This window comes from Periplaneta americana, chromosome 3 (genome assembly GCF_040183065.1).
Source record: "Periplaneta americana isolate PAMFEO1 chromosome 3, P.americana_PAMFEO1_priV1, whole genome shotgun sequence".
NCBI classification, from domain to species: domain Eukaryota; kingdom Metazoa; phylum Arthropoda; class Insecta; order Blattodea; family Blattidae; genus Periplaneta; species Periplaneta americana.
The window spans coordinates 27,755,138-27,767,814 of NC_091119.1; the positions used below are offsets into that span (position 1 = coordinate 27,755,138).

The 12,677-nt window shown below is 36.4% G+C and overlaps 1 protein-coding gene across 2 annotated transcripts in view; it reads right to left on the bottom strand.

Annotated features, from left to right (window-relative positions):
- Positions 1-12,677, bottom strand: part of LOC138695879 (cytochrome P450 9e2-like) — a 49,794-nt gene continuing 37,117 nt past the window's right edge. For both annotated transcript variants that reach the window (XM_069820213.1, XM_069820211.1), the window contains exons 5-8: positions 11,663-11,849; positions 7,001-7,222; positions 5,259-5,513; positions 1-2,482 (exon numbers count right to left, since the gene is read on the bottom strand). In XM_069820213.1, coding sequence (XP_069676314.1) covers positions 2,313-2,482; positions 5,259-5,513; positions 7,001-7,222; positions 11,663-11,849 — 834 coding nt within the window. In that variant the 3' untranslated portion in view covers positions 1-2,312. The remainder of the gene's footprint in view (positions 2,483-5,258; positions 5,514-7,000; positions 7,223-11,662; positions 11,850-12,677) is intronic.

Consider the following 12,677-nt stretch of genomic DNA (forward strand, 5'->3'; position numbering starts at 1 on the left):
TTTAAGGAAAAAAATGTATACATTTAATGGAATACATAAGTACATACATACACATAATATAAATACAAAAGATTGTCAGTATTTTTGAAAAAAAATACATTAGAAACTTATAGAAGTGAAATATTAAAATTCTCTAGGTACTTATGATGGAGATGATGGTGATAATGATTATGATGACGACGACGAAGATGATTTCAGGAATATAAAACATTTTGTTTTCACACTAATTTCATACATGTACAAAAGTGCAGAAAAATCGTTCGCTCATATAAAGAACAAAAAACATTTAATTATTTTTTGGACGATCATGCCCTTTTTCCCCTACTTACGACTGCTGTTTGCGTGCTTCGTAAAGGCTGGTTCACAATAAACAGGAAACAGAAACGACAACGAGAACGGAAATAATTTTAAATAAATGTATTTACATGTGAGCATTCAGAATAGTTAATTGAGAATGCTCAAATTTAATTAATTTATTTTAACAATATTTCCGTTCTCGTTCTCGTTATCGTTTCCGTTCCCGGTTTATTGTGAACCAGCCTTAAGTTGATAACACCGCACGTTCTCGGTTGTTATAGAAACAAATGAAATCATTGTTATTGTAATCAACGAGAACAGAATACATAGAGTAGACAGTAGCATCTTAATACCATTGGACGGAATGAAGCGGCTTTGATGGACCTGACGCCATCTTGTTGCTACCAAAACATTTAAAAATAGCTATTACGTTATAGAAGATCTTATGATAATAGGAATTCCATATGTAGGCATCTTGAAATTAGTTCATTTATGAATTAAAACTATGGAATTTTGTGGCAAATCTCCTGTAAGATCTAAAATAGTAATAGGAAAGAGTATCATAGAACAGGTAAATAAATTTAAATTTTTGGGCGTTACCTTATCTTATAAAGGAGACTATGATCAAAAAGAAAAAAAAACAGAAAAATTTAATTACATAAATGGAATAAGAAGAACCCTGAAATCAAAAGCTAGAAAAGCTACATTATTAAAATTTTATAAGGTGATGTCAGTGCCCAGTTTTCTATATGGAAGCGAAACATGGGTTATGAAAAAGAGAGATGCCCCTAGATTACAAACAAATGAGATGAAATTTTTTAGAAGCGTAGTAGGTTGCAGGAAAATAGAACATAAAAGAAACGAAGAAATAAGAGAAGAACTTGAGATATATGAATTAAACAATAAACTAGAAGAATATAGAAATACATGGATGTCTCACATTTCAAGGATGCAGGAGGACAGGATACCATATATGTAAGTTTTGGAAGTATAAACCTCGGGGAAGAAGAGATATTGGAAGACCAGTCAAAAGATGGATGGACCAATTTTCAGTAGCTGCTACAGGAATAAATTTCCTAATGCATGAAGGATGATGATGATGATGATGATAAATTAAAACAACGATGAAGCACCACAATCAACTGTCGATGTGCTAAGCGGAAGTCAATGTTTTGGTAGCATCCTGATAGCGACTGTCCACAAGAGCGGCTTCACCTGTTCTTGTCTACTCTATGTATTCTGTGCTCGTTGATTATTATTACTTATGAAGTCTTTATTTAGAAAAATATACATTTTCATACATGCTTTTATTTAAATTACGATCGTCCAAAAAAATAGTCTGCAATATAGCCTATGTGTGTTAAATTGAAAAGACGAGAGTCATCCTCGTTCCCGTAAATCTCACTTTCCACACTTGTGTCACAATATACTAGTGTTAGAGTCTTTCACGTCCAGAAATACTGCCAAAATGGTAAATTCTGCTGATTCTCCTCTGTCACTACTTCTAACAGAAATATGTCAGGAAAACTTCCCCTTCAGAAATTTGACATAATACAGCATTAATCTTAATGTTCATTTAAAATCAGTTTCTCTTCTCTCGTTAGGTTTTCCTACATCCTATGCTACATACATATACAGTACATAGCCATTTTTTGCGCAGTTTTAAGATAACTGCAAAAAATCATATTAAAAATCTATAAGAAAAATTTCTTAAATGTCGTTATATTATGGCGTGCTATATTAATATGTTTACTAAAATAAAATCATGTAATGCTTTTTAATAAATATCAATTTTCTGTCTTTTCAAACTTGTTAAGTAACTGGCTGACTTTCATAGTGCAATTTTTTCATAAACGACATTCACTGGCTTATGTTACGATGCTTTTCTTTGACAGTGAAATTTTCAGAGTAGAAAATAATGTAGTATTATATTTGTGGAATGCACGATAGAGATTTTTAAGCGCCACAGGCACTATCTTAAGCGATATGCACTCAGAAAAGACTTCTGAGCTCGTTCAAGTGCTCCTCTTGTCCAATCCCAGCCAGAAACCGCCGTCAATCGACATGTTGAACCCCTTCTGCACGATCTTGAGAGGAACAGGTGTCTTGGCGACCACTTTGAGGGTGAATCGGGATAACAGGTGCACCACTGCCAGCTTAACTTCCATCAGAGCGAATCGGTTTCCTGTAATATTAAGAGAACCTTCCCTCATTTTGCTCCAATTTAGAATTTGTATCCCTTTGCATTGTTTTTCTCTTTTTACTTCTTACATCGCAAGCACTTCCATCCTGTCTTACTTGAATAATATTTGCAGTAGAACTACAATTAAGAGAGCTTGTTGTACATTAAGATAAATTAATACATTGATGATTTTGAATAATAGTGGAATGAAGTTTTGTTGGAGAGAGATTTAGGGGGAGAATAAAGTATTCGGAGGAAATGTGTACACTGACGTTCAAATATATTTGACCCTACTATTCAATAGTGATCGGTAATTTGTTGGTGTAAGTGTTGATTCTTTAGTTATTATTTCTATGAATAGATGACCAAAATAACAGTTATTGTTGCCAATCGTAGATAAATATACCCGCATTATAGAATTCAATTTTTCACCCTACTCTATTGATAGTAAAGTAACACTGGGTTTAGCTGAAAACCGCGATATTGTCAATTATGAGAATAATTTATGGTTAATCTACATTTTGCGTGACACTTTTTTCACTGACAATAATGGTGCCACGTATTGAGAACTAGCAGAACTCATTCAAAGTTTGTCAATTTTAATATCTTTGCTCAGTGATCACCCTTCACTTACTAAACTCAGCTCACTTATCTCCATCACTGATGAAGCTAAAAGGAAGATGAAAACGTCAGTGTCACATTAATCATATTTCTCCATACGACTGCGAAAGGCAAGGGTCCATAAGAGACCTGGAACTTATTGAAACAGGCATATAAAGTGCCACCAATTAAAAAGAAATAACTATGGTTCTGACTTATCCCCTGGTTGGAAAGATCGCTTACACGATCATAAAATCGTAGGTCGGATATGTTTGAATGTCAGATATGTTGTTGTTTTCTAATGCCAGGCGTTTGACAATAAAGTCATTTGACCTCTTGCACTCCAATATTTTTCAAAGATATTATCATGGTCAGCCACTGAAGCACAGATTTTGAGGTGTTCCGAATCCATTTCTTGGTTTGAGTTGCACAATGGGCAGTTAGGGGACTGATATATTCCAATTCTATGCAGGTGTTTGGCCAAACAATCGTGGCCTGTTACCAATCTAAATGCAGCTACAGACGATTTTCGTGGTAAATCGGGAATTAACTGTGGATTATGATGCAAAGAGTTCCATTTTTTCCCTTGAGATTGTGTTATCAAATTTTGTTTGTTGAAGTCTAAGTATGTAGATTTAATAAATCTTTTCACAGAGTAATACGTAGATTTAGTAACAGGTCTGTAAGGAGCAGTGCTGTCCTTTGCTTAAGCATCCGCATTCTCATTTCCCAGGATTCCAGAATGTCAGATATCTGACACTACTAATCGATAGTGATCGATAATTTGTTGGTGTGAGTGTGGATTCTTTAGTTATTACTTCTATGAATAGATGGCGAAGATAATAGTCACTGTTGCCAATCATAGATAAATATACCCGTGTTATAGAATTCAGTTTTTCATTTCACTCTACTGATTATAAAACAACACTAAGTTTGGCTGGAAACCGCTGATATTGTCTATTAGAAGAATAGTTTATAGTTTAATCTGCATATTTATTTTTTCCTGACACTTTTTAACGGCTCTCAATAATGGTGCCACCTACCCCAAGTAGCGGAACTCTTTCAAAGTTTTTCAATTTTTCATATCTTTGATTCTGACTTATCCCGTTGTTAGAAGGTTCGTTTACCCGATCAAAAAATCGTAGATAGGATACCTTTGAACGTCAGTGTACCATATTCACTTTGTCCACAAGATTGCAAATATAATTAAATTCTGCTCAGTTGGTAAGAAGACACGTCCTGAGACTAGGAACTTGATATTTACGTATGTGTATGGTTTAAGTATGTTCGTACGTACACTAGCGTTCAAAGAAATCTGACCGCGACTAATCGATACTAACCGATAATTTGTTCATAAGTGTAACTACTATAGTTATCACTTATGAATAGATGGCGAACATTACAATCAGTGTTGCCAATAGTACAGTAGTGGCAAAAAAAAAAAAAACAAGACCGACCCTTGTAGCTGATTTCAGAGCCTTATTCACTCCAGAGCACGATAGACTAGTAACTAAGACTTTCGTGGTTCGAATCCTGCCTGGGAAGGAAACTTTTTTTTGTTCCTTATTCAAATTTATCCGCAATACTTTTCGACTGCTGGTAAAATTCATGTTCTGGGAATAATAAGTTAATTAAGTAGTAAAATATCGCTGCAATCGAAAAGTATTGGGAATAAATTTGAATAAGGAACAAAATAAAAGTTTCCTTTCCAGGAAGGATTCCAAACACGAAAGTCTTAGTTACCAGTCTATCGTGCTCTGAGTGAACAATTCTCTGAAATCAGCTACAAGGGTCGGTCCGGTTTTTTGCCACTACTGTACATAAATATACTCGCATTATAGAAATCAAAATTTCATCCCCCTCTAATGATTGCAAAGCACTAGTTTTCGCGGAAAACTCTTGATACTCTCAATTACTGAAACAAAAAATGTTACACGAATGAATTAATTGGGATTATCTCTACAAATTTTGAAGACGATAAAGATCTTTGAAAAAATTTGACATTCATCATTGATTTCTTTTACGCCATGGAGCACATGGACCAAATTTGTAGGGGACTGTAAGGAATAAATTTATTTTGTACTGTACGTCTTGCATTGACTTATGAAGTGTTTGCATATTCAGACGTTATTTCTCATGGTTTTTGGCCAAAACAAGACTCAGGTTTATTCATACTCACCGATACAGATCCTGGGTCCCATTCCAAAAGGGATGTACGTCAAGGGGTTGATTTTAGCTTTGTTCTCCTCGCTGAACCTCTCAGGATCGAAGCGTTCCGGGTCAGGGAAGTATTCGGGGTCGCGATGCAGGCCAATGATGGGGATGAAGAGGGCTTCTCCCGGGCTCATCTCGCAGGGAGGGTCGGCATTCAGAGTGTATTGTCGAACGCAGACACGGTCCACAGCCGCGGCAGGTGGGTACAGCCTCAGAGTCTCTGTGGATTCGAGGAAATATGTTTTAACTATTTACAACTTGTTTCGTGAACTTCAAACTTGACACAAATAAGTATGCAAAATCAAGCTGAGTAGGCCATAAACTGAAAAAAAAAAAAAGAATATTACGAACCACACTTTACAACAGACCCTCAAAATTATAACCATTCACAGCCAAACAATGTCCTAGTGCAGTGATGTCACCTGATGCCCATAGGAGCGAGCGAGAGCTTTAGAGCCCAGGAGATCCTGAGCGCTTTACAACGGAAAGGAAAGAGACAGACGAAAGAGTTAGTATATACCGCTTGGTCGAGCTATATACAGGGATGGCCAGCACTGATTCAATGGATAAAGGGAGGAGAACTTATTAAAACTGTATCCATGTTAATTTTTAGATTTGTCTGAGAAGTATAAGTGCATTATGAGAATGTAAGTTTTAATTTTAATGCTCATTTTTCACAAGTTTGCTTTTTTATTCAAAATAAATATTTTCTCAACTTTTTTTACAGAAAAGTGAAATTTTCAGATATGTTCGTTTAGTAGCCTTACAGGTACTAAAACAATGTTTTCGTAAATCTAACATATCGTAAATACGTATTACTGAAGATAGTGTATTAAAATGTTTGAAAATACTCGCAGGAAAAATGTTGTAAGGAAATGAATTAACAAAGCAAATATTGTTACATCACAAACAAAAGATATGTGCATATGTGTTGGTAAAGCGTCAGCTCTATAGCTTAGCAGATTTCGAAATAATTTAATATTCTCATAACAGAAAGTTGAGCACCAATATCACCTAAAAGCATAATGCGATAAGAGTTTTATTATGTAATATTAGTTACAGTTAAAACATATACCTAGACAACTTTGCTTTGTACTATAATATTGTTTTGATTACTTTTATAAGGCTAAAGATACCATCAACATCAATTTCAACTTATCATGTCATATTCAGTGTCTTTCTTTGGGATAACACTTTCTTTATGAATGATGTTTTTAATTCACTTAGTACAGTATAGTTGTAGTTATTATGGAATTTGTGTGAATATTCCTTCTTTACTCTTTATTTTGTTATTAACGTTTAAAACACAACTGCAATATTAGGCTAAGAAATAGGTGTTAGTACTTTTGTTTTACAGACGATATAGAAAATAACAAACAAAAAGAAGCCATATAAAAATAGCGACATAAAATTTCACGTTCCGTTTGAAGTTTGTGCACCACTGTTTTCTTAATCCAACAGGCTGCTTTTTTCCTCCTAGCATACCCAGCGCTTAATGCCCGCGCACGACGTCAAGGTCAGAAAAATGCGCTTGCTTTGACATCACTGTCCTAGTGTATAATGAAAACGGTATATTGTACATATGAGATGGAACAGATGAGCCATGTAACTATGAATAGGTGAGCTAAGTCATTATTAGTAGACTATTAATGTCAGCTTAACAGTCCTAATAGCAAAGATTTCACAATATTATACCGTGGAACCCACCTGACACAACCATGTCGAGATACTTCATGCTGTTCACCGCTTCGTAAGTAAATTTCCCACCGCCTTCTTTAAGTGTCTCGTCGATCTCCTGCTGCAGTCTAGTTTGTATTTCTGGATTCACTGCCAGCTCGTATGAGGTGAAACACAAGAGAGTGGAGGCCGTGTCGAAACCAGCGAGGAAGAACAGAAGAGCTTGGGCTATGATGTCCGTATCATCAAGTTCTACAAATAAGAACATGTTATACTCAGTAAAGCAATTATTGGTCCGTACGGCATAGCCATAACTAGAGATCAACAACGATCGAGAAAGCAAGACTAACAGCGCCCGCAAAGCCGAAAACCCGCCCGACAATGTTTTATACGACGAGTCGTTGACGTAAAGACTGCTTGTGAGTGTTTCGAGACGTCGAGATTTTTTTTTCTATATCCGGCCAGAGGCCATTTTTCCTAAAGATTGCTGTTTTGCAGGTTTCTGTTTCTTTTTCCTAAACTAACACCAACACAACACCCATGCCCGAGGCGGGACTCGAACCCACAACCCTTCGGACCATGCTGTAGAGTCATTGCGTGCCTCTACGGCTTGCGCCACCCAGGTCGGCTGTTTTTTTTTTAATTATGGTTTATTTAATGACGCTCGCAAATGCAGAGGTTATATCAGTGTCGCCGGTGTGCCGGAATTTTTTCTTTTACATGCCAGTAAATCTACTGACATGAGCCTGTCGCATTTAAACACACTTAAATGCCATCGACCTCGGCCGGGATCGAACCCGCAACCTTGAGCATAGAAGACCAGCGCTATACCAACTATGCTACCGAGGGCGACAAGAGATTGATCACTCCCGAAGTCCCGAACATCAAGCAGCCTTGAATCGCCACAGTTGTTTATACCTGACGGAACTTTTATCTACTTTGGAAACTGTTATGTATGCATAAATAATCAAGTAGTCTATTTGAAAGATCATCTCTACCTTTCAGTGTATAATAATCCGTTCCCCAGTCTTTATTTAATTACCAGGCCTTTATTAAAAGGCTAGGAATTTTCTTTTCATATGTCTCTTCTCTCACTCAATTTAATAGGAAAAATATGGTTGATGTGCCAAAATGTGTCTGATCCTTCAAAAGGTGTTCCATAACTTACTTACTCCGTATTTCATAGAAGTGTTGTCGAAAAGGGGGACAACATTTTTTATATTGAGCCTCAATTTATCGCAAAGGGAACAACATTAAAGCATCGAAATTAAATGATATTAACAATCTTCTAACAAAACTTTTCGGCAATGGATGGAAAAATTAGGCCGGATTATCTTTCTACATGAACCTCCTGAATGCAAATCGTGCTGATAAACCCCAGAATGTTGAATCAGTTGTTGACTGTTGTGGTGAACCAGACTCTGAATCAGTTCATTGTGCTGAAGAACATTTGAAAACTTTTTCATTATGAGAGTATTTTCAATTGTTTTAGTAAGCAATCTATTTTTTTTTAATAATCATTGACCTTAAACTATTTAATGAACAATGTATAACTTTTGATTTGAAGTCATGTAATACAAAATTTAATTTACATTGACTTTATAATTATGAGAGTATTTTAAGTTTTTTTAGTAAGTTATTAGCTTTTTACTCATCATTGACATTAAATTACTTCATTAAAGATGTATAACTTTTGATTTGAAATCTTGAAATAGAAAATTTAATTTGCATTGAAGATTTTTGTGTTGTTTCTTTCCAAATCATAGCTTATCCAACTATTAATATTTGAGGAGAAAAATTCGCTCCGGCGCCGGGGATCGAACCTGGGTCCTTGGTTCTACGTACCAAGCGCTCTCACCATTGAGCTACGCCGAAGTCCAATCCAAATATTAATTCTTACCATAACAGATATTATTCTGTAGGACCAAAAATAATAAAATCTTTAGTAAATTCTTCTAGCAACAGATTACTGTGCACTTTACTGTGGAATCCCGGCCATTAGTCACTCAGCTGAGTGCGCTCCTTATATAATGACAGTTGGCTTGAATATTAACGTCAACATATATGCCCAACTTAGAGTCAGGCCACTAAGGGAAATAACACTGTAGGAGGGGAGTTCGATCTGATGCTGTGGAATGGACTTCGGCGTAGCTCAATGGTGAGAGCGCTTAGTACGTAGAACCAAGTACCCGGTGTCGATCCCCGGCGCCAGAACGAATTTTTCTCCTCAAATATTAATTGTTACCATAACAGATATTATTCTGTAAGACCAAAAATAATAAAATCTTTAGTAAATTCTTCTAACAACAGATTACTGTGCACTTTATTGTGGAATCCCGGCCATTAGTCACTCAGCTGAGTGCGCTCCTTATATAATGACAGTTGGCTTGAACATTAACGTCAACACACATGCCCAACTTGGAGTCAGGCCACTAAGGGAAATAACACTGTAGGAGGGGAGTTCGATCTGGTGCTGTGGAATGGACTTAGGCGTAGCTCAATGGTGAGAGCGCTTGGTACGTAGAACCAAGTACCAGGTTTCGATCCCCGGCGCCAGAAAGAATTTTTCTCAAATATTAATTGTTACCATAACAGATATTCTGTAAGACCAAAAATAATCAAATCTTTAGTAAATTTATGCTCGACCATGCCGAAATGTAGTAATTAGCCTATACACCTGGTAGCAGCCCTTTAATGGACCTCATTAAAGTACACCTATTCATTAAAGTTCAGGTGTTCCACCAATCAGAAAACACCATTGTAGCAATATGAAAGCGCAAGTATCGATTATTCTCGGATATGCAATCGAAAGACAACTAGCGAAACGTCACGGAGGCTGGAAATCCAATACTGTCGCAGAAGGTTATGTTCTGTTACTATAATAATTTGCGTTAATTGTAAATAATATTCAAATAAATTCAATTTGTCGTGCCGTTTTTCAATGTCTAAATCAATTTCAAGGTTATATCAAGATTAATGTTTATTTTACTCTCTAGATTATATCAAAATCAATGACATTTGTTTCTCGGAAAAAATCAATACTTTCGCGTCTGCGCACATCTCACAATTTACGAGATATTGCACAAGGTCAGTTCCGCTCCCCAGTCAGATAAGAATAACATGAATATTTATGAATAATTTCAACTTAGAAATGTGGTCGAGCATAAAAAGTCATATGAAACTTGCCTATAATGGTAACTAAGACGCTCGTATGAAAATTATGAAACTCGCTTGCGCTCGTTTCATAAACATACTCGCGTCTTAATTACTACCATTATAGGCTCGTTGCATAATGTATTATTATCCAACTATGTTGTTTCGAAAACGTGCCTGCTCGTAGGTATAGTTTCAAAACTTGACTTCTCCAATTTTAGCATTTAAATGAAAACTTTACCGGACAAAGTAACATACTGAGCTTCTATTTGTGATCTGTAGGGTCTGGGTGGGGAACAAAATAACGCAGAGAAAGTGGGGGAAGAAATAACAAATGTAATGTGATCAGTGAACTGTTAGTTCTTGGCTTTTTCATTGATTATATGATTGTAGAGGGGCCTATACATTTATAATTTAATTTTTTTCATCAGTATACGTTTTCAAATAAGATTATACATTTTTAAAGAAAAACATTGTTATTATTGTCGGACCATCGGATCTGTGCCCCCGTAAAATATGCGAACTGAACCCTAATTCCTTCTCAGCCTCGGTAATTCATTTCTCTCCCTGAATTCCTATTTCTCTCTTTTCTAGCTCTCTCCCTTTCTCTCCCCCACTACTCACAATTTTGAGCCTTCTTGCGGGACAGTTTATTTGCACTTGCAGTCCAGTGTTGTCAACTCAATATGAACACTGTAGCACGGAGTGGTGAAAGAAATATTATTAAGCAAGTACGTAATAGCATTTTGCGATTAAGAGAAACAAACACGTCAATATCTGTTTCCTATAAATCGGGCAACGATAGGAGCAGCTGCGATCACAGGTGGGGCTTATTCTATTTCAATTGATTACGTATTAAAATTACTTACTTAACTAATACTAATAATACAACATTTTTATGTAATTTATAATTTATATAGGCAGGTCAGAGCACCTAACAAAGAAAATCAGGAGAGAGGGAGGCTGTGCAGGAGATGAAAAGCTAGAATCACCAGGGAGGAACAGACCAAGGGAACCTTTAATTCTTGTAGATGATATGAACCGATGTTTTTTAAGAAGAAAGATACAAGAATTTTATACCGTGTGGAATGAAGTTCCGACATTGAAGAAATTACTGAAGGTTGCGAGAGACAATATTTTCCAAGCTTGGAGAGAAACGCTGCGGAAAGTGATTCGAGACATGGGATTTAGGTTTAAAAATTGTAGAAATACAAGATTGAAAGAAATGATATTCTAGCATGGAGGACCAGTTATTTATGACACAATTTGACGGAAGTTTGGCAACATCCCTATTCGGCAAGGTTCGTGGCCTATTGTTAAACGTGGTAGGAGGAAAGCGGGTGGAATGGAGTGAGTACAGGCGTTAACTTTTTCAAGAACGACAACAGCGCTGAAGGGGCACAGATCCGATGGTCCGACAATATCATCATTTTAACATGGAGTGTTCGTCAGTCAGTAATTGTGGCACTGTTCTTTACTAAAAGTACGATGACATAAGAGCGGAAGCAAAACCGCGGCTCAATGTCGCTGTGCACTCACGCCTCTTGGTGTCCTTGACCTCGTAGTCAGAATGTTCGTCGTGCAGGTTGCCTCTCTTCGCCTGCATGAGAAGCTGTAGCATATCGGGTCGCACGATGCCCTCCCGCTCCCTCGTGGCCATTGTGTCCAGCACCAGCGACGTAAAGAACTCGGAGACCTTCTTCGGCATCACGCTCATTCGGAGAACCTGCGGGCAATAGCACGTCGTAGCTCAGACGGAGGTCTCAACTCTACTGATTAACAGGGTTACATGTTCCGTGAAGATTGTGTATTCATTTTATGTCCAGTTATTGGAATAAAAAGATAATCTTTAAAGCTGATTTTCAATAAGTCAAAAATCTTTATAATTTTTAAGTAGATAATGATTGTTTTAGTAGATAAAGTAGATTTAGTAGATAAAGTGACATCTAGAGTGACTGAGTATGAGGAACATTCATCCAGTAGTTCAGGAGAAATCGCTTTCTGAGGCAGATAACAATATGCAAAACATTTGCTTTGTCCACCGCAAATACAACTACTATTTGTATTCTGGTAGTGTGGTGTAGAAGCCTTCATGGTCTTAACTCCACCAGATTAAATAAATAATGAATTAATTAATAAATATAACTATATATAATTAATATAAATATATAATAATATTTTGTATTCGACACATAATGGAGAAAAATGGGAGTATAAGGGTACAATGCATCAATTATTCATACATTTCAAAAAGGCATATGACTCGGTTAAGAGAGAAGTTTTATATAATATTCTTATTGAATTTGGTATTCCCAAGAAACTAGTTCGATTAATTAAAATGTGTCTCAGGGAAACGTACAGCAGAGTCCGTATAGGTCAGTTTCTGTCAGATGCGTTTCCAATTCACTGTGGGCTAAAGCAAGGAGATGCACTATCACCTTTACTTTTGAACTTTGCTCTAGAGTATGCCATTAGGAAAGTCCAGGATAACAGAGAGAGTTTGGAATTGAACAGGTTACATCAGCTTCTTGTCTATGCGTATGACGTGAATATG